General features: G+C 38.1%; 1 protein-coding gene across 1 annotated transcript in view; it reads left to right on the top strand.

Moving 5' to 3' along the window:
* The first annotated feature begins 4516 nt into the window (after positions 1 to 4516).
* Positions 4517 to 23675, top strand: part of TRAPPC3L (trafficking protein particle complex subunit 3L) — a 40383-nt gene continuing 21224 nt past the window's right edge. The window contains exons 1-3 of the mRNA XM_045057932.1: positions 4517 to 5009; positions 8068 to 8165; positions 11079 to 11178. Coding sequence (XP_044913867.1) covers positions 4968 to 5009; positions 8068 to 8165; positions 11079 to 11178 — 240 coding nt within the window. The 5' untranslated portion in view covers positions 4517 to 4967. The remainder of the gene's footprint in view (positions 5010 to 8067; positions 8166 to 11078; positions 11179 to 23675) is intronic.

The following is a 23675-nucleotide window of genomic DNA, read 5'->3' as shown; positions in this document are numbered from 1 at the left end:
AAAAATGAAGAGATATTATTAAAAGCTACCAGAAAGAAGAGGTATGTAAGCCACAAAAGAATGACAGTAGACGGACAATAGATTTCCCACTGACAAGAGTAGAGAGCAGAAGGCAGTTATCCTCAGGCTGTATGGTTTTGTTTTTGTGTGTGTTTTTTTTTAATTTTCATTTTATTTCTTTTGAGAGAGAGAGAGAGGAAAAAAAAAAAACGAGTGGGGGAGGGGCAGAGAGAGAAGGAGAAAGAGAGGATCCCAAGCAGGCTCTGCACTGTTAGCACAGAGCCCTACACGGAGCTTGATCCCACCAACTGTGAGATCATGACCTGAGCTGAAATCCAGTAGTTGGATGCTTTACCGACTGAGCCACCCAGGCGCCCCTCACACAAAAAAAAAATTTTAAAGAGCTAACAATTACTGTGTGCTTGCTACATGCCAGTCACTGTTTTGTTTTTTTAATTTTTTTTAACGTTTATTTATTTTTGGGGACAGAGAGAGACAGAGCATGAACGGGGGAGGGGCAGAGAGAGAGGGAGGCACAGAATCGGAAACAGGCTCCAGGCTCCGAGCCATCAGCCCAGAGCCTGACGAGGGGCTCGAACTCACAGACCGCGAGATCATGACCTGGCTGAAGTCGGACGCTTAACCGACTGCGCCACCCAGGCGCCCCATCAGTCACTGTTTTAAGAACTATGATGAGGTGCTAATATTAGCCTCAACTTGTTTACAGATGAGATAACTGAGGTGTTATGAGATTAAGGAAATTGCGCAGGGTCACACAGAGATGACAGAAGAACCAGGAGTAGGTCCCCGGTGGTCTGGCATGCTCCTAACAACCACACCGAAGCTGGAGCAAACTCACCTCCAGACTGATTAAAAAATAGAGTCACACTGCTTGCAAGTGACACCTAAAACTTGACTGCACACAAAGCTTGAAAACTAGAGGTATTGAAATATATATAACTGGGAATCATAATATAAGGCAAAACTGAACCAAAGTCAAAAGTGTCAGAAGAGCTCATTTTGAACACCCCATCATAATAAAAGGAACAATCCATTATGAAGATATAACAATTGCCAATTTGTAGGTCTGTGACTGCATAACTTTGAAATACATAAAGCAAAAACTGATCGAGTTATAAGGAGAATTCTTTTTGACATTTTAAACATAGTTTTATAAGAAATGATTGGGGCGCCTGGGTGGCGCAGTCGGTTAAGCGTCCGACTTCAGCCAGGTCACGATCTCGCGGTCCGTGACTTTGAGCCCCGCGTCGGGCTCTGGGCTGATGGCTCCGAGCCTGGAGCCTGTTTCCGATTCTGTGTCTCCCTCTCTCTCTGCCCCTCCCCCGTTCATGCTCTGTCTCTCTCTGTCCCAAAAATAAATAAACGTTGAAAAAAAAATTAAAAAAAAAAAAAGAAATGATTAAACATTAGGATATAAAAGATGTGAAGAACAAGCCAGCTTTATCTAAGATATATGTAGTATTCCACTACAGTATTTTCATTCTATTTCATTATTAATGTCTAATAACAAAGAAACAGATTAATAAGCCACAGAAATAGAATGCTCTAGACTAGGGGTTGATCAGGTATGGCTCAGAGACTAAAGTGGCCCACTGCCTGTTTTCTATGGTTTGTGAGCTAAGAATGGTTTCCACATCTTTAACTTGGTTGGGAAAAAAAAAGTTTAGTATTTTGTGACCCGTGAAATTCAAGAAATTCAAATCTCTGTATTTAAAAAATAAAGTTTTATTCGCAAAAGGGCACACCTATTCCTGAATTGTCTGTGGCTGCTTTCTCACCACAATGGCAGAGTTGAGTGGTTGTGACAGAGTCCATATGTCTGTAAAACTTAAAATATCCTCTCCCTGGCCCTTTACAGAAGAAGTTTGCTGACCTCAGCTATAAGAAGCTGGGAAAATAAATTCACTAGAGTGGCAGCTATGGACCTGGATAAATCCTAAGGAGTAACTGGAAGGGAAAATGCAAGCTATAGAGTATGTGCAGTATAAGACATTTTGTAAAGTTTTAAAACAAAATGATTCCACGTAGTCTTTGTGGTTACTAACATATGTAGAATTTAAAAACATGTATAGGAATGACAAATATCAAGTTCTTCATAGCAGAACTGAGAAGGACAGAACAGAATTAAGGAGGGTACTGGATATTTCAACTGTATCAGTATTGCTTTATTGCTGAAAATAAAGCCTAAAGTATAAATAGCAACTTGTTCGGTAGAGCTCGGTAGTACGAACCGCGTCTTCCTTATGTTTATAATTTCATATTTTAAAAGTCCATTTAATAGAGCATGTGGGAAGTGAGGAAGTAGAAAAGGAAATTGTAGACCACTCTTTCAGGCAACATTGTAAGAAAGGATGAATGAAGCATGGATTGATAAGAAGTCACTATCGAGGTATCAAAGTCTTGCTGTAAAGGAGTTTGTTGATGACAAACTCTTAAGCCTTATTGTTTACAGTTGAAAGAACTAATGACTTCATCAACAGTATCTGTGTGTAACTTGTCAATGATTGTGAATGATTACATCCGTGAGTAATCATTTTTCTTCTGGGCTTTCTAACCAAATGGTCTTTTTTTTTTTTTTTTCTTTTTAAGATAGCTTGCCGTCACCTGTCTATCCAACATATAAAATGTCTACTCGTTGGGGCACCTGGGTGGCTCAGTCAGTTAAATGTCCAACTTTGGCTCTGCCCACATCGGGCTCTGTGCTGACAGCTCAGAGCCTGGAGCCTGCTTCGGATTCTGTGTCTCCCTCTCCCCCACTCTCTCCCTCTCTCTCTTTCAAAAACAAATTAAAGCATAAAATTTTTTTAAAAAAAGAAATATAACCTCTACACTTTCTTCTATTTAAGTGAAGACTGACAGAAAGAAGGAGCCTGTGGCACATCAAGCTTCCTTGGATCATAAGAGCCGCTGAAGGCTAGTGGGTTTCACAGTCTGAAAACCAGCAAACTGGTGTCCCAGCACCACAGGCTGCAGCTGTATTTGTGCAGATTGTGCTCTCATACGGGAACCCCAGGCAGGGACTGCTTCCTTAAGCCCTATGGTCCTGACCTAAGACGCAGGAGGGAGGGGAAGGTCAATCAGTCTGGAGGAAGAGCTGGCTTTTCCTAATGCACCCATCATGTCCTGAATTATCATGGTGGCCCTGATGTCACCATACCACAGCCATTAGAGTTTAGTGAAATTGATTCCAGGACCACTACTCCCCACCTACCAAATACACAGGGCTTTTCTCGGTTTTTCTCGGAACCCAGAACTACCCCCACAGTAGGCTCAGCAACATTCTCTCATCACACCTTAGTAGCTTTTGTGAGTCTGCCTCTAAAACCTTTGCTCTAACATAATGGGAGTGTGTGCAATAGAAAAAATTTTTGATTTGGAGTCAGCAAATTTAGCCCAAATCCCTCTTTGTTGCCTACCACCCAGCCAACTTTGAACAAATTTCTCAACATGACTTTTAGATTCTTATCCTATAAAATGGTAATGATTACAGTACTGACTACTTCACAGATGGTAATTGAATCAAAATGAGATAAAATGAAAACCATGTTATAAATCGTAAACTTTATATAAATATAAGGTGTCATGAATCTGCCACTGAAAAGCGCCCTCCCACACACACACCACCACCCAGCAAAACTGACTTTTCCTGAGAATGGAGTCATGAAACATAGGCAGTAATGGAAATACCTTAAATATTGGAGAATTCCATTCAAAACGCTCACCTACAAGAAAAATCTATAGTAATTAGTGTTTATATGGTGCATTATAATGTGTTTTATAGCACACATTATCTCTTTGATTCTCCGATTGTTCTGTAAGGTGGACATTATTATTGCCATTTTGCAAATGTGGAAACTGAGCCACAGAGCAATAAAATGGCTTGTCCAAGGTCGCACAGCCAGTAAATGGTAAAACCGCAGCTTAGTCTGAGCCTTCCAAAGTCTCCTAGCTCTTTCAACTACACCACACTCTTTCAAAGTATTGAGTAGTCTGTCACGGCATAGCAAGAATTTTCTAGAACACATAGGGCCAATTAACTCAGATGGTAAAGATGGGAGAAGTAGGAAACTACTTTCTTAAACTGAGTTTTATGCTTCTATTTCTGGAACAGTTCTGATCCTCCACACCCTGCAGTTGTCAAGATGAGGGAGTTTCTTGTTTTAACTTTAAAGGTCTATACTCCTGCATAAATAAAGAGAGCCTTCAATAGCTAACATCTCAGGAACTATCAAAAGAAAGCTAAGGGCTTGCTTTCTCTGTCAGAAATATTATACATTATTAAACTGTAGAACACTCATTATGAGCAACAGTTTTATGAAAAAATACCAATACCCCAAATCTATCATTCTTTAAAACTGCTGCTTATGAAAACAAAAATACCAGATACATTTGAATTTTGAATCACACAAGATGGGGTCTGTGATACTCATTAGAGTCATTGATTATTACATTTGAACCCAAGACATAGTAGGTACAGATTGCTGATCCTGTCTCAAATTCACACAACAATCAATACAAAGACTGAATAATGCTAACATTTAGATTTATCTTGGATTGGGAAGGTTTCTGTTTGTGATTTTAGAACAATGTGTTGGCATGAGAGCAAAACACCACTCTTATATTCCCTTGGGCTAAAGAATTTTCAGTAGCTGGTGTTTCTGATCTGACTTCCCACTATCAGCTTTTATGTCTCTAGATTACAATTTGTCCTCACAAGTGAAGCAGTATTTGATCGGTGGCAAGGGACGTGCCTACAAGACAGTTCTGCTTGTGATTGTTTTCCTCTTCAGCTCAGCAAAGAGCAACAGCAGGGGAGTGCAGAAGTAGCACTCTTGTCTCAAAGCAAAAAGGAACTTGCGGAAACAAAAGGACGGAGATTGATACACCTGTAAGATAAAAGCCAAAGAAAAGAAATCGAAGATCACATCCTTCATCTCTCAAGCACAATGTCTCGCCCTGCACACAGAAGACCAGAATACCATAAAATAGTAAGATCTTTTTATAAACATATTCTCAAAGAGGCTTTTCTTCTACTTCGAAGAAAATATTTTCTTCAGTGATTTCTGATTTATTTTAAAAAGTGACACTATAAACAGACTTTTTTCAGTGGGAGCAAGGGAGTGTTTAGTGGGTTGGATCATAAATGATACCTCTGGGAATAGTACAGTGATCAGTGATCTCTAACACTTTATAACAGAATCGATTCTTTATGCATATTTTAGGGTTTTCCTTTCTGACTAATTAGATCTATAAAGTGCCAAATGTATCTTCTGTCTCTGACAGAAAATATGAAAAGATTAAGCAATTCTTTGTATTTCATACTTAGAATTCTTTGTATTTCATACTTCATGAACTGGCAAGTGAAATGTATATAAAATAGTTGATTACGTGTTAAATTAACAGGAATAGATCAGCAAGAAACTCAGTATTAAAAGATTATTGCTTTTGGAAATATATTTCCTTGTTTTAAATGTAAGTATCTATCATTATAATTTTGTATGTGCTAACTGTTCTTTCTATATATTCCAAGCTCAGAGTTATTTTTAAAACTTATTTACAGATTATATTTGGAAAAATATTCCTCTTTAATCCTCTATTAGGCATTTAGAAGTTACAGAAGTGAAAATTTATCATTACACTTAAAGCTCTTTTAATTATTTCAGGAGACTGATGAGCATTGGATAAAATTGAGGAATCTCAGTTATGGGTACTTGGAGTTGTATGATTAACTGGCACACCCCAGTTGGGAATGCCTGCAGGTGCCCCCTTTGGCATTCTGGGATCCTGGCTGATTTTTATGTGGGGCTCTGAAATACGAAAAGATATTGCAGATTTCACACTGCACCTAAATCCCTTCATTTATATATCAGCTAAAACATACTTTTATCCTGACATCTCCAAAGCCTCAAATAACTAATGGTGTTCTATTTTTCGTATGTGAAAATGACTGTCTTTATTGTTTTATAAACTGTGAAGACAAATTTTATGTTGACCTTTTCTGTGATCAGTAGTATGGATTTAAGACCTTCCCGGACATGTAGTTCAAGGTTCAGTCTCTTACTAGGAAGCGGGATGGAGAAAACTGGCCCTCATGGGTATTGAACTTGAAACCCAGCTGCAAGTACAGTGTAGTTAGTACTCACCCATCAGAGTAAGAGAGAAAGAGAAAGAAGAAAATGCCATGATTTCAGGTTGGCCATAATTATAAATGAGCACAATGCTACGGCTCTGGCATGTGAATAGGGTATAATTTTATTTCCTTTTATCTCTTTTTCAAATTCTTCTGTTTTATTGCTGGCGGCAACAAATACATTATCAGTCTTTCTGTCTCTCTTTCCTTTACTGGTGCCCATTTTTATGCTGTGGTATTACCACATAGCAGTAATTGATCTTCTGTGGTGGCTCCTTACATTAGGAAGATATTTCATGTATAATTTACAGACATTTCTTATAGTGGATGATTAGGTTTTTAAAATTAAATAAGAAAAGAACAAAAATTGAATATATTGTGCCCTTCGGTGATTTTGTTTAACAATATTTTTGTTAAAATCACTTGCTTTACATTTCTTGTTTTCTACTGGAAATATTAATGTACTTATTATTTTATTATACCTGACTCATATATGTATTAGTCCTTGATGTAATGTTGATTAATATATCTAACATATATTCTACAGACACTTAGGACATTTTAACTTATGTTTTCAATATGGACACAATTTCTCGCTACAACTATTTAGATTCTATCCATTTACAACTTATTTAGTTACAACAAATATTCATTCTGATTAAAGAAACATTTCTTGTGATATAAACCCACATATAAGGAAGGAGATTCTGGTGGTATTAGGCAAATATTGTAAGTATTTGGAGCAAAATTATATCATGTTTTACAGAAGCTACTTTGTTGAATAAACAATTTTATTGATTTGTTGAGCCATTTCTGCCTGTGCCTTAAAAAAAAAAAAATGAATGTATCTTATCAGATCTTATCTTACCCTCCAGGTTAGGCTACCCAAGATACCTAGGTCTAGAGGTAAAGACGCCTCTTCTAACCTGGAATTCACATTTAGCTTTCCGTGATAATACCAGATTATGCACAAAATAAGATTATTTCCAACAGTGGTTCTCCTCCCTACCTCTCTCTCTCACCCACTTCTACTTCAAATAGGTCTCTTGTGCACCTGAGAAATCATCACTATGTCCAAGTGGAGCCTGTAGTCTCGGGCTCCTCCCTGGCTCCCAGTTGATGGCTGGTTGGGCAAGTCATTCCCTCCTCTGTAGGACTGAGACCTTTGGAATTGATTATCTCTAATACCTCCATCCCTTACTTAGATAGTATTCAAGAGCAGAAGCAAAACCGAGAGACTTCTTTAAATGGATTGACTGAGATTTGTGTGCTCTGTTTCCCCTATTTTCTACCTGCCTACTAAACCAAACCTAAATTATTCTTAGTTGTCATTCTCATATTTACTTCACTCTGAAAATAGGACATATTTTGGAGTTCTATTAGGAAAGTACAAATTCTCCTTTTTTCACTGTGTAAAGAAAATAACATCTCACAAATTTGCTGCTCTAGTTGGGTTCCTGCTGATGGTCTCCTTGGCAGATCTGGAACCCATTAGGGATTGTGCAGATTCATGAGAAGACTCACCCAATTAATTATTCCTTCCAACTGAAACATGGTCGGCCAATACCAAAGCCCATTCTAGAACAACAGAAATTTATACTAGCAAGTATTTTTTTTAAAAACTTCCTCCATGAAAATACATTGCAAGTTATAGAATGTAAGCAATAGATGCATAGATTTTTCCTGTTCAGAAATTTATTTTATTTTATAGCTCTTTTTCTCATCATCAGTGTATCCAGATATAGATACAACTCATTCTCAAAAGTCAAAATGGTTGCAATAATTAGTAGGAGGGTAGAAAAAAATGAACAGATGATCTCAAAGACTGCTTCCATTGGAAAATTTTTTTAAAAAAATAGAGTAGCATGTCGTCCTTAGCTTTGCCTATAAAGTAAAACTAGTTCTTTTTTCTCTAGAACAAAGATCTCTTTGTCCTCACCTATGGAGCTCTGGTTGCCCAACTGTGTAAAGATTATGAAAAAGATGAAGATGTGAATAAATATTTAGATAAAATGTAAGTAGGAGTCTTGTATTCTCATAGAACGCGCACTTTTTTCTTAACATCCTCTGCCTTTTGTCCACCTGTAAAGACTTTGCTTGCTCCGTTTCCCAGCTCTAATATTTCAACAAATCACATTTTAAAGCTGAACATAATTTCTGACAACTGCCATTTGGGTTGTCATAAAGCATAATGTCACAGGAAGGAAACTTTTTTCTATGAAAGTCAAGCATGGAACATTTTCTTTTTAATTAGAAATCATTTCTTTGCTAGTCACGTATAAGCAAGGGTATGGTAAAACTAAGATTGTTCTTTCAACAATGTGATGGGTCATCAAGTTTGATTCTTCCCAGAAGTCTTTTGTTCTAATAAAACTCCTTCTAACATATAAATATATGCTTATATAAATATAGACCGTGTATGGAAGGATATGCAAAAAATTAATAATGGCGATTGCCTGAGAGAACTTGGAGACAGGGATTATGGGTAGAAGAGAGGTTTACTTTTTTCCTATGTAGTGAATGCTTATACCATTGTTATGCTTTACTTAAAAATATATTAAAGGGAGAAACCCACTTCTTCCTTCTAAAATAAAGTCCATTCTCCTTGTCTTCATTAATGGAGATTCCTTCTGTACAAATTCAGCCTTTAATTTTCTCAGAATAATTATATGACCATCAGATTATTGTTCAATAATAAAATATCTCTCTTTCAACATTTTTGGAACCTCTTAATTATGGATCCTGAAAAGGACTCTAACTGGGCGGTGACTGGAAAACCTGTCCTAAATAGAAGATTTAGTTAGAAAGGTTGAAGGGGAAATCCAGCCTAGTTGAGCATTTTAGGGCTTCTAAAAAGGGCCCGTTGTGTTTTGAGGTGGAAAACAAAAAAGACAACATAAAGGAAAACTTGAAAGGCTTTTTTTTTTTGGAACCATGGTTTCCCTCCTTTCTATGCTTATTCTTTTTCTATTGGAAAGCTCTTTTTAATTGTTTTGTGTTTATTTTGGTTCACATAACTTATTTTTCATTTCTTTTTAATTAGTCAGGAGTACTTCCCAAGATAGTGTCTGTAATAGTGGGAGTTGCTTAACCTATTTACATTTGAGTCATACTTCAACACGTGATACGGTATTTCTGGAGTACACATCATTTTATGTTGCTTATGTTAAATTTACATTGTTTTGTGAAACAGATATAGAAAATGGAGAAACTCATTTGGCTGACTAAAAAAAAACATACCTTGATTAGCACTTGGGTGCACAGTTTAACAAATATGAAATATGAATGAAATATTGAAGAATAAACTCTGAGAGTCTGTGGAAAGGCATTGCCTTAAGTAAAGCAATAATTCACATTTGGATTTCCTTAATAGCTTCTGCTGAAAACATCTGACATTTTTAACTCAATATATAAACTATCTACAGAAACATACACTTTGATCAGAGCAAGATGTGTGTGTGTGCGTAGCGTGTATGTATTTGTGTGTGTTATATGTGTATGTGTGTAGTTTGTATCTATGTGTGTGGTATGTATATATGTGCATATGTATAGTGTGTATATATGTGTTTAATATATATATACATATGTGTGTGTGTGTGTGTGTGTGTGTGTGTGTATACACTTACTGTGCTGACTGTAACATTTTGGCCTTCTATCACCCCTCACTGTCCAAGGCTGTGGATATACATAGAGATTAGAAAACGCCAGAAACATTTTTTTAAATGCAGTACAACCATTTCTGTAAAGTATATATTCTGTTCTTCAAAAGTTTTTTTTAGTGCAAACTTTCTAGCTAGAATCACAAAACAGTTTTCTCAGAAGGCAAGTAAGCCAAATTGAATATTTCTATCTACTGAGAAATATAGAGTGTCTCATAGACTTAGTGAATTAGTAAGCACTCTGACATTAAATCTGTCTCCCCCAACCACCCAGTTACCAATTATCCCTCCCCAACTTTTAGGCCCTATGGAACAGACATTCCTTTTACACACCATGCTGTCTTTATCTTGGTGGGCCTTCTATTGTTGTGTTCATATCATTTCACTTGTCTACGTACATGTGGTTGTGAAATTAAAAGACCAATTTTGTGCCTATTGGTTAGCAAAAGCAGCCTATTCCTTCTTATTTCCACCAGTAAGGTCATATTTCCTCAGCTAGATAGAAAGTTTTCAGGTCTATCTTGTTGAAGGTGTCTGCTCAGCCACATACTCAGCTATAGTATGACATCTCAATAAGATGCTTTCAAAACTGTACTTGAGATACTACCCAATCTATTCATGGTAGGGTAGAGCTAACAGATAATATAAATACTTTCTCCCAAGTCCCATAGGTTCAGTTTCCCTAGAATGAAAAATGAATTTTCTGAACATCACTTTATTTTCTTTTTGCCAAACTTCAGAGTTCTAACTGCAGAAACCTATGCTGGCAACAAAAATTGATTTTACTTTTCCCTTCTTCCTCTCCTTCCAGAGCCCATCCTGGATATGCCTGTTCCCTTGCCATGATAACTATGCTAGGAGAAGAATGAACATCTAAGTACCATACCTGTAGCAGACAACAAGTTAGCTAGATCCTCGTTGGTTCCATCACCAGCTAGTGATGAGAAAGTTGCCAGTAAGAAACACTAGGCTACAAACACCAACTTCCCTTAACTTTAATCTACACTGTCAAATTTGGGCCAGACATACCTCTTCAGTCTTCTCTGTTTATAGGAAACTAGTTAATATTTCCCAGATAAGTGCTTTGTGTTTCTGTGGTCTGTAAGGCAAATAAAGAGCCTACTGTGAAATAACCATTAGACTTGTCAAGTTTGCTTTACTTTGTTATCCATTTATGCAAGTGCTAAACCGATGACTCCATTCTCAAACATTGATAGAATTCACTACTTAAATATTATTTTCAGACCACACTCTTTCCTTGCCCACAGGGGATATGGCATTGGAACACGGCTGGTGGAAGATTTTTTGGCTCGATCTTGTGTAAGAAGATGCCACAGTTACTCAGAAATTACAGACATAATTGCCCAGGTAAATGCATTTTTTGCCCTTTCAATATGTTTTGAGAAGCTTTGATTTGTCCTCAGTTCTGTGGTTTTCTTCCCTGATTAGATAGGTTCTATCTGTATTCATCACTAGGTGCTAAGAGATTCTGATCGAAAAGAATTTTATTTTGGCACAGGGATAAAGCTATTGTGAACAGAGATAAATCCTTTTAGGCATTTAAGCATCTATAGATTTTTCTGAACACGTGGTGTGTGTGGAGTGTATGTCCCACACTGGGAAAAATGTTTTGAGAGGTAAACAGAAAGGGAATGTAATAAGGCAACCTCATAATATGCATGCCCCAAATCAATTCCTTTGTATAATCATTTTAGTGCATGGAGGAAGTGGTCTTTGGCTGTCTTATAGAATATTGTTGCAGCCATTTTATTTCCAAAGAATGTTTTCCCAAGAGAAAAATAAAATTTCTAAGAACCTTTGCAGACCTGATACATGAGAGACAACTTGGAATCACCCAAGACTAGCTCAAATCTCTTAGATATAAGACGATATGGGAAATGCATCCTTAGCCAGAATCCCTTTAATCTGGAAGCCTATGGCTATTAACCTAGGGTTGTTCATTTGTGGGATACATGGAAAGAATACATGGGTATCAGATATTTGTAAGGTTCACCTCTGGATTCTCACAACAGACCTGTGAATTCAGCCTCGTTCTTTTCTCTCCCAATCCTTAATATTATTGTACATTGTCATACTGACTCTTCATGTGAGTGGCAATAATAGTTTTACATAGTGCTTTGTAATTCTAAATGCAGTTTTACGTATTTTTTTTGTCTTTCACACTTACGTTATCCCTATGAAGTAAGCAGAGTGGGAGTTATTCCCATTTTCCAGATAAGAAAACGGAGTTCCAGAAAGAATATGACAAAAATTGAAGATTAGTATATATTTTAAAAATGTAGGCATTCAAAAAACACAATCCAAATAAAAGATTTTTCCCACTTCTTGTTATAATTACTCTCATTATTTCATGGCTAGTGATCATGTGGTTGAAACTGAAACCCAGGTCTTCCAGTCTCAGTGTGGTGAGTTTATCACACAACTAAACAGTTTAAAAAATTCCCTTTCCATGTTTGCAGAATATAACTAAAGTGATAAAGCAGTAGTTAGAAAAATAAAATAACTTTTCACTAGGGCAAATGTATGGGCAATACTACAAAAATACTAGATGTTTTAATGGAAAATATTTGCACTATATAAATGTAGATGGCTGTGTTCTATTTCTGTAAGAATGCCATTGGAATTTTGATGAGGATTGCATTGCAAGAACAGATCACTTTGGATAGTATGGACATTTTAACAATATTAAATCTTCCAATCTATGAACATGGGCTGTCATTCCATTTGTTTGTGTTTTGTTTGATTTCTTTCATCAATGCAAGTCTTTCACCTCCTTCAGTTCATTCCTGGGTATTTTATCCTTTTTTGCTGCAATTGTAAATGGGATTGTTTTCTTAATTTCTTTTCTGGGTAGTTCATTGTCAGTATACAGAAACTAACTTTATGTTGGTTTTGTATCCTGCAACTTTGCTGAAATCATTTCTTAATTCTAACAGCTTTTTTGGTGGAATATTTAGGGGTTTCTTGCATTTAAGATTGTATCATCTGTGAAAAGAGATAATTTTACTTTTTTCTTTCCAATTTGTATGCCTTCCATTTCTTTTTCTAGCCTAACTACTCTGGCTAGGACTTCCAGCACTAAGTTGAGTAGAAATGGTGAGAGGAGGCATCCTTATCTTGTTCCTGATCTTAGAGGAAAAGCTTCCCATTTTCTACCATTGAGTATGGCAATGGGGAAAAATTGTCTTCAATAAATGGTGCTGGGAAAACTGGCTATCCACATGCAAAAGAATGGAATTAGACCCTTACACCATACATAAAAATGAACTGAAATGGATTAAAATGTAAACATAAAACCCAAAACTGTAAAACTCCTGGAACAAAATAGGGGGAAAGTTTCATGACATTAGTCTTGGCATGATTTTATGGATATGACATCAAAAAGCACAGGCAACAAAAACAAAACAAGGAAGTGAGACTACATCAAACTGAAAAGCTTCTGCACAGTAAATGATCAACAGTGAAAAGGCAACCATGGAATAAAAGAAAATATTTGCAAACCAAATATCTAATAAGGGGTTAATGCCCAAAATATGTAAGGAACTCCTGTAACTCTAGTTTAAAAAACTAGTAACTGAGTTAAGAAATAAGCGAGGAACTTGACTAGATATTTCTCCAAAAAAAAAGACATTCAAATGGCCAGCAGGTATACATAAAAATGCTCAAAGTCACTTACCATCAGGGAAATGCAAATCAAAACCACACTATCACCTCACCTCACCTCACCTCAGGTATATATTTGCATTTATATTTATATTTATATTTATATTTATATTTATATTTATATTTATATTTATATTTATATTTATTTATATTTATATTTATATGCAACAAGTTTGGGGGAAGATGTGAAGATATTGGAACCCTCCACACCATTAGTGGGAATTCAAAATGGTGTAGCCACTGTGGAAAACAGTTTGAAAGTTCCTCAAAAATTAAAAATAGAATTGCCGTAAGGCCTGCCAGTCCCACTTCTGGGTACTTGTTCCCCCCAAAATTGAAACCAGGATCTTGAAGAGATTTTAGCACCCTTATATTCATTGCATCGGTATTCACAATAGCCAAGATGTGGAAAAAAACCTAAAAGGCAATTAACAGATGACTAGATTTAAAAAAATGTGGTATATACATACAATGGCATACTACCCAATCTTTAAAACAAAAAAAGAGAGAGAGATTCTGCAAGTGAAACAACATGGTCGAAGCCAGACACAGAAAGACAAGCACTGCCTGATTCCACTTAGGTGACGTATCTAAAATATTCAAATTCGTAGAATCAAAGAGGGGAATGATGGTTGCCAGGGGCTGGAGGGGGAGGAAATGCGGAGTTACTAACTAATGGGCACAAAGTGTCAGTCAAGCAAGATGAATGAGCTCTAGAGATCTGTGGTACATTTTACCCATAGTCAACAATAATATATTGTACACTTATAAATGTATTAAGAGGGTAGATCTCATGTTAAGTGTTCTGATTTCAATTTTTAAAAAGCTTAGAAGAGATCTGTTTGATATAAAACTAAGAACATATACAACATCCACTTTCCAAATATGTTTCCTCTAAACTTTTTGTATGTTTCTGATGTCCTGTAAATTCTTATCTGCTCTCCATCCTCAACAAACTGGGAAAAAATCCACTCCACTCCTATGCAAGATTCCTTCTTTTCAATGAAGACAATATTTCATCACCCTTACCCTTCTCTGGTGCAGAGGGGTTGTCTCCTGGCCTTTACAGTTTCCTTCGAGGGCCCAATTTTCTCTCTCTTAATCATTTTCACTTCTACAGCAAAATGTTCTCTTACATGTGGGAATGATGTCACCCAATTCAGAAGCTTTTTAACACAGAGGAAGGGGCAGAACTTAGTTACATGCTTGCCCACTGATGCTTTGCTTATAATTAGCAGCTTTCATTAAAAGGTCTGGCCTTCAGCAGCATTATCTCATTAATCCTTGTAAACTCTCCCGAGGGGAGGCAGGTGTCAAATGTTACAGAGTAGTTTTAGAGAGGACTGGAGCAAGGTCAGAAGAAATTTACCACAGTCTTATGGCCAGGGAGCATTGCAGGGTCAGGATTAGAACCTAAACCCTGTGATTTTTTGTTTGGCTGCAAGCTCAGACAGACCATGCCTTTATACAGAACACCATCCTCATCCTCGCGCGGACACAGCGTCTGAACAATTAGCTTTAGGCCCCAAAGTGCGCCATCTAGTGGTCTGAAAAGAAATCCCATGGCAGGCCAAATCATTGCTCGAAAAGGTCTGTAATCAGGCCTTACATTTTACATAAAAGAGAGATGCCAGGCTAATTCTAAACTCACATTCCTGCAACATCAAAATGCATCCATTTTTAAAATATGATTTTATCATATACAAGTTACTTTTGTGGTGATTGCCTCAGTACTTCACACTTCAATTAAGACATATAATTTATAAAAATTGCCAGCAGCGTTGCAACATGATATTGCAAAACTTTAATGATACAGTGTCTTTCTTTAGAAAAGCTCAAAGTAGTTGCCACTTATTATTTCTTCCCCTTACAAGAGTCCTGTGAAGTAAAAACGGTATCTATCATTAGCCACATTTGACTGATGATGTAATTCAGATTTAGGATGATGTCGTCGTCAGTTACATAGTCATAAAAGCCAGCTTACAATTTAATTTTTCTGAAAAAGAGGGAGAGAGAGAGACAGAGAGAGAGAGGGAAGCAAACCATAAGAGACTCTTAAAGATAGAGAACAAACTGAGGATAGCTGGAGGGGAGGTGGGTTGGAGGCTGGGCCAGATGAGTGAAGATTAAGAAGATTAAGGAAAGCGCTTGTGATGAGCACTGGGTGTTGTATGTAAGTGATGAGTCACTGAATTCTACTCCTGAAACCTATGCTGCACTGTATGTTAACTAACTAGAATTTAAACAAAAATTTGAAAAGAAACAAAGAATTTTTCTGATCTTATTCTAGTGCTTTTCCCAAAAATTGTTTCTTTAAAATGTACTTTTGAAGATTTTCTCCTGTTATGACGGCTGTTCTGAGAAAACTGAAAATGTGGAATTTGCAGTAGAGTTAACATGGCCAATTTTAGTTGTAGTGATGAAACGTTGGAGCGTTTAAGTGTAATCTAACAGGCATAAATCTCTCAGTTTATTATGAAAGCAAGGCAAAAATACAGTGGTACCTTACTCTGGTCTAAGGTCTAAAACACATTTCCTTAGTTATGCAAAAATATATTTCATGGTTTCTAAATACATTCATGACAAATGTTTTATTATTAAGAGAAGTGAATTAGAGATTAATCCTTTACTTTTTTAATGTTTATTTATTTACTTTTGACAGAAAGAGAGAGAGAGAGAAACACAGAATCTGAAGCAGGCTCCAGGCTCCAGGCTCTGAGCTGTCAGCACAGAGCCCAACACAGGGCTAGAAGCCACAAACCCTTAGACCATGACCTGAGCCAAACTCAGACGCTTAACCGACTGAGCCACCTGGATGCCCCAAAACTTAATCCTTTAAAGTCAAGATGATCATAAAGTTTACACTTGACAAGAGATATTATAATGTTCCCTTTGAAAAGTCACTTAAACACAAGAAGCTCTAATCCATCATCAGATGTAGAGCGATAGTCTAACCATACCCAGTGCAGTCGAGATTGAAAGATAAGGATCCACATCCTACTCAGCCACATTCCCAGTGTGTGACCCTTAGCAAGTCATGTTGCCAGTCTGAACCTCAGCTTCCATATTTATCAGGTGGGACCTCTTACAGCTGCAGTTTTTCAGATTTTCAGGCTTTGCTTTCCCTCACCAAAATCTGGATGTGGAACTATAATCATAAATAGCTGAGTGTGCTGGGTGTAGCTTCCAAAGCCTCCCTCAGAACATCCATACCGTCTAGTTATTGATGGTGTTTACAACTGCTTGGCTTGGCACCAACTCTGCCCATCAAAGCTGGGAAAGCATTTTACTGTTAGGTCAGTGTCATCATGATGTCATTCTAAAGGGTAGAAGGAATTGATAATTTTTCAGGATAAACATCACATCAGGGGTGTTGTCACAGTAGGATGAAATTTTTAGAGAAAAATATATAATATGTAAAAAATACAAAAAGACTTGTAAAACTTGAAATTCCGATCCTTCGGTCAAAAATTGAACCCTGATATATTGTCCTTGGAAATTCTGAAAAGTGAAAATGAGATCTTTTCCTTTTAATACTATAAATTGAAATTTACCTTAATTAAATAATGTGTGCAATGATTTTTTTTTTGGTGAGTGATAGAAAATCAATGAAATAATTGAAAGGAAGCATTCATAGGAGGCAATAGAAGTAAGAATGACTAAAGCAGGGAGGGAAATCTAAATGGTGAATGTTGTAAGCACAAACTCTAAGGCAAAAGGCTTAGGAATATAATCCAGAGGAACTTGAATGGCAGAAGGATTTTTTTTAACTGGACAATCATTTTATTTAAAGAAATTGGTTCATTTAAGATTAGAGTTGAGGCTATACAGAAAGGTTTTGGTAAATCGTACTGGCCTTCTTTCTTTTATCTTGCTTCTGATCTGAATGCACAAAACCACCAAGTCTGCATCTATGCAAGTAATTCAAATATTTTGAAGCATAAAGCTCCCGAGTCAGTTCAGAATGGTGGCGGCTCCACGGCAATCTCCAATACAGATTTGTACTCAGAAGCACGGATGTTTTGCTTCTACGGGGACATAAAAATGATTTCATTAGACACTTCCAGAGGGGTGTGCCATGGCTGGGAAGGTGGATCAGTGAAGGCCCCATCAGGAGACAGAAACCACACAATCGTTTCAATAAGGAAGGTTTAACATGAAACATTATTAACTATTTATAGGGTACTAGCTACTAAGAAAGGAGAAAATGCTAAAGACTATCCTGGTGCTGAGAGAGAATACCCAAAGAAAAAACACACTTTGAAGAGGGTCTCTCTTCCCAAGGCTGAGGTTCAAACATCTTTGGCGACATGTGATTGCAGCCCGTGGATGCTGAAAAAGGTCTCTGCGTTGTCAGGCTGAGATGGGTGGGTAGGGAATTATGGATCAAAACCAGTGAGCAGAAATCCCCCACTGGGGTGAAGGTGGACTGAGGCTGGCAGTGAGGAAACCTTGAAATCATGGCCAGAACTGAGAAGCGAGTGCCACTGGGTGTACGAAGCACTGCCAGTCACCGTTTCCTGTAGGAGGAAACCAAGAAAAGGTGCCCCAGAGCCAGGAAGAGAAGTCTGTCTTCCCGCTGCGTCCCTAGAGACCCTTCTACTGGCAAAGGAGAAATGTTTGTGAGATCTATCTCCAGCTTCACAAGCAGGGCGATGATGAGTCGGTTTGGAGCTGAGAAGCAATAATCTGACAACCAGCACAGAAAGCATGAGTCAGTAGGATTGTTACATACATTTCCATGGCTGTTATTTACTTTGGTGGCCTCATGTTTGACCCATCCAAAAGGCTTGCCCACCCAGGAACTCTTCTTACCTCTAAGGGTAAGAAGCTGGCCAGTGGAAGGGAGATGTGATGAGAAGGAAGCTGCATCCTTCTCCCAACAGGATGCTGTCAACTTTTTGCAAATGGGGATGCAAGACAGACTGAAGAACATCATTTTCAATACGCAAACATCTGAAATAAAGACTTTCCATTAAAACACTGAAAGTTATTAAATACAGCCACTGGTTCGTTACGAATTTCTCTCTAGCCAGATCTGTTCTCCCTCCCATAACTGTGAAATCTACTCTCTCCATTTATTAGTGCTAAAAGTGCCATTAAATGACATTGTGGGCCAAGGACCCAGAACACGACTGCCTAATAACTTGTGCTCTCTTCTCTAGAAGTCCAAAGAAGTGAGATGCAAGGCACAATGGTGGATTGGCACTTCAGCTGCCACCCAGTGAAAGGTGTAACGGGGTTTAGACTTACCCGCTGTGTTAGGGCTTCATAAGCTTCAAATGGACTAGGTCCATTTTCTGAAATGTGCCAAAGGTGAAACTTAGTTTTCTTTGTAGGAGGCAGGAGTTGCAATCACAATGAGTAAACAAACATGACAGAACAACTTTGGAAAGGTAAGGGAATCCAGGAGTATCCTTACCTAGAACATTTTTATTGTGAAAAAAAGAGCCACATAAGTCTGAATTTTAGCTTAATGTTTTAGTCTGTGAAACACAATTTTATTGTGTTTTGTGCCTGCTGATCTTCCAAGAATTTGCTCTTGACCAGCTTTTTTTTTTTGGGGGGGGGGGTATATATTTCTATTCTCCATCTAACCGGAGCCAAAGTATTTTACAAAGAATGGAAATAATGTAGAGTTTTCTTGGGTTACTTTGATTTGACACTTGAGTGAAGTTATCTTTCATCTCTGGAAATTTTTATTTCCCCATCCTGTCTGTAAGCTTTTCAAAGATGGGATAATTTCAAACATTCTTGGGGTTTGGCCCACGGTGCCATGGCAAACCGGTACATTGTAGACATTCATTAAGAATTGTCTAAATGAATTTGGAAAATATTTTAGATCTTTTCCCTCATGTGCACACTGCTGCTTCTCCTATTCTGTCCAGGAGAGGGCAGTGGTCCACATTCATCTCCAAATTAAAGCCTGCCTTCCATCCTGCCCTGGTTTCTACCACCTGCAGAAGCTCTCTTCAAGCAATATTTACCACATACAAAATCCAGTGCTGTACTGGGTGTCATATGTGACTGATGGATCACGGGAATCTGCTCCTGAAGCCAAGACTACACTGTATGTTAGCTAACTTAACAATAAATTATTGAAAGAAAAAAAGAAAGAAAGAAGAAAGAAAGAAAGAAAGAAAGAAAGAAAGAAGAAAATGGCACATTAAGCCACAAACTTGAAAGAAAGAAAGAAGAAAGAAAGAAAGAAAGAAAGAAAGAGAAAATCCAGTGCTCCAAAAGTGCCTGTGGCTCACCATAACCAATTTACAATAAAAAGATTAGAAGTGCCAAGGGATCCTGGACAGGAAAATATTCTCATTAAATAATAGACAGTGAACTCAATTTGATAATTTTATTGAAAGTTTCATCCCCTCCCCCCACCCTGCTTACTTATATGACTGTAGAAAGTTTCAGGAGAAGGGAGAGATTCAGTCTTGCCCCTTTGAGGTCAATTGTGATTGCAAAATGCAAGCACTAAATAGATAATCAAATCATTAGAGATTACATTTTACATAATTTACTCAACAGGCATCTATCACTTCCAGTTTATTATGAGGGCAAATAAAAAGTACAGTTATACCTTTCTCTAGTATAAAATCTAAAAAAGTCTCCTTAGTTGCACACACAAAAAATATATTTTCTAAACCCATTTATAAGATTTCATTAAGAGAAGTTAAAGATAAAATTGAGCATTTAAGTAAATCATTTCCACTTATTATAGAAAGTATTTGAAATGTATCCTAAAACTCATCATAAAGCCAAAAATTGTGTTGAATGTTTGGGTTATGTCAGGTCATAGTGGTTGATTGTATGATATTCTGGGACACACCAGCTAGGCCCCATGGAAAAGCAGAAATCGGGAAATCCCTCAGTCTACCCTGTCATGTCAATAGCAGGTATCTGTGGTTCCCTCCTCCGGTCCTCGTCATTTTGGTGACTCAACTATTCTCTGCTGATTTTGCTCTTCAGCTACCTGCTAACATCTCTCTATTCTTTATCTTCTCTCCACCTGAGTGACTCTGTTGCCTCAGGACTTCTCCTTACCCTCTTTTAGTCTTTCCCTTCTGGGTGTGTCTTCTGAGTCTCTGTGTCTCATATTCAAAGTCCCAAAAAGAGCCTCTAACTTGTCTTCTGTGAGTACAGACTTCATGGCACGCGTCTTCTGTGGCCAAGCTGTGGATTGAGTGCCCAGGCTCTCAGATGCCCATTCTAGGCCATTATCTGTGATCTGAATGGCAGTGTAATGAGACACAGAGTCTGGCCATCCTAAAGAGCCCTCCAAGAAGGGGGTTGGGGTACGAAAAACGTTCTGAGATTTCCCCATATGGGGCAAAGCAATTGGCAAAGACCATATTCTTCCTGTCTAGGAAATTAGCAACATTTATTTATGAGTCTTACTTTACCTATGAACCCTGTGCTTGTGTTATTTGTCTTACTGATGCTGGTGTTTGTTTTCCTTTATTCCAGAGGCTAGAATTCCTGTATAGAAGAGTATAGCAGGCTCCATTTAGCATGCTAACTATGAGGTATTGAAATAGAATTGTCTTTGTTATGTATTTTGCAGATAATAAGTAAGCAAACTTAAAAAAAAAAATGCATCCTCTGGGAAGCAATCTGAGCCAAAACACATTATTTGTTGAAAGTAAATATTTTAGACCATTAGCAAGAATGGGGCGGGGGGGGGGGAGGTACATTTCTCAGAACAGTAAATTCAGAGGGAAGCTTCAGTGGATGGGAGCCAGCCAGATTCTCCTAAGCAAAATGATGTTGTGCTACAACAGACAGTATTAGGTTTCCTTTTGAATTTATTCTAAAGGAACCAATCATAAAAGTTTGTTCTGGTCCTCTAATCCCATGGGGCTTTTGCTTTTGTTTCTTTTTCTAAATCTTTTTCAGTTCCTTCTCTTGGCATTCTCTGTCTTTTCAGAAAATGTTACCAGAGATGACCTGATTTTTTATGTGAATAGGAAAACTGCCCAGGTGAAATTAACTTGAACCAGGCCATGCAAGACAGAGACATCAGCATATCTTAGGTTTTTTCTTTCTCTTAAAAACAAAACAAAACAGGTTTTATTCCTTATGCTTCTGTATTTTACTTTCCCTCCATTCTTTTTCCAGATTGTATTTGGCTCCCTCCATTTTCTAAACAATGTACACGTTTAAAAGGAATACTTTCCCTAAAAGGCCTATTTCACAGTTCTGGGTGTAAGCCTAAGTGTAATGCACCCAGTACAATGCACAACACTTGAATTGTGTCAACATCCTGATTCTATGCACAAAATCAGGAGACTTTTCTCAGTCCTTTGAATGTTTTGGTTTTTTTTAACCAGGATGAAAATTTAGATCTCAGTTTTAAAGTTGCCTCCATTCCCACCCCCCCTTTCCCCCTCCCCCACCCGCCAACCCCCCACACCCCCGACACACTCTCCTCCTTCTTACACACAATTTACTTGAAGGGATAGACTAAAAAATGCAGCCTGGATGGCATAGAATGGAGGGGAAACCTGGAACCTTTTTATTATTAGGCAACCCCTGCCCTTTGTTAAAATCTCTCATTGATGTGGAGGTCAGGTTTTTGCTCACGATCCTCTCAAAGGTGACTCATCTCATCAAGGCTGGGAGCACTTCACAGCCCCTGTCTCGCTGTCAGCATCACTCCGTGATATGCCCTGGCTCAGCCTTCTGCCTTCCAGGACACGGAATGGAAGCTTTGTGCTCCCCACACAGATGCTCATGGAGGGGAACTTCCCTTCAGCTCAGATCTGCTCCACCTCAGGCAACTCAACGCTGTGGGCAAGATAATCTCCAGACAACCTGGATAATCTGGGGCGAGAAGAGAGGAGAGGGTGGAGGGAGGCTACCACTGGTTTCACCTACCTCAGACACCCTATAGTTGTGACTGTCAGTTCAAAGATATGCCCCCACCATCCTAAAGTATTGAGGTGTCTTGCCACTGTTTTATACTAGAATAATCTGTAAATACATGTTTGAGAAGGTGGCCATGATTGTATGTGCATCCCACCTCCACCAGAAAATTGAAGTGGGAAACTGAGGTACTGGAATGGCAGAGTCCTCACAGTCTAGGTTGGATTTGGGACCCAGGCATTCTTCACCATGTGACCTGTGTGGGGAGCTGATGGGGTGAGGAGAAAATGGGTGAAGAGCTCAGTAATTAATCCAAAGGGTCTGGACGGAACTGGAGAGTGAGTGTTCACAGGCGACAGGACGCAACTGGAGACCAGGTCAGTAAGCGCGCTTCCCAGTGCGGTTCCGGGGGGGCTGGATCCTAAGGGTAAAGCACTGTAGGTGCCTTCGCCCTCAACACCTTCCCAGGATTCCTGTTCCTTTTCATCCTTCAAGTGAACAATGGAAGCTAATCAGACTAAGCCTAAATAGAACATCTTTCTTTGCTTTTGTTTTTTTATTTAAATTCAAGTTAGTGAACATATAATGTAATAATAATTTCAGGAATAGAATTTAGTGCTTCATCACGTACTTATAACACCCAGTGATCATCACAAGTGCCCTCCTTAATGACCCTCACCCATTTAGCCCAGCCCCCCACCCAACACCCCACCATTTAGCCCAGCCCCCCACCCAACACCCCACCAGCAACCCTCAGTTTGTTCTCTGTATTTAAGAGTCTCTTATGGTTTATCTCCCTCTCTGTTTTTATCTAATTTTTCCTTCCCTTCCCTCATTTTCATCTCTTTTGTTTCTTAAATTCCACATATGAGTGAAATCATATGATATTTATCTTTCTCTGACTTATTTCACTTAGCATAATACACCCTAGTTCCATCCATGTTGTTGCAAGATTTCATTCTTTTTCATCACTCAGTAATATTCCATTGTATATATATACTACATCTTCTTTATCCATTCATCAGTTGATGGACATTTGGGCTCTTTCCATACTTTGGCTATTGTTGATAGCGCTGCTATAAACATTGGGGTGCATGTGCCCCTTCCAATCAGCACTCCTTTATCCTTTGAACAAATGCCTCGTAGTACAATTGCTGGGTCATAGTATATTTATTTTTAATTTTTTGAGGAACTTCCATACTGTTTTCCAAAGTGGCTGCACCAGTCTGCATTCCCACCAGCAGTGCAAAAGTGTTCCTCTTTCTCTGCATCTTTGCCAACATCAGTCATTGCCTGAGTTGTTAATTTTAGCC

The sequence above is a fragment of the Felis catus genome, chromosome B2 (genome assembly GCF_018350175.1).
Source record: "Felis catus isolate Fca126 chromosome B2, F.catus_Fca126_mat1.0, whole genome shotgun sequence".
NCBI classification, from domain to species: domain Eukaryota; kingdom Metazoa; phylum Chordata; class Mammalia; order Carnivora; family Felidae; genus Felis; species Felis catus.
The sequence above is the reverse complement of the archived record's forward strand: the minus strand, read 5'-3'. Positions and strand labels throughout refer to the sequence as shown.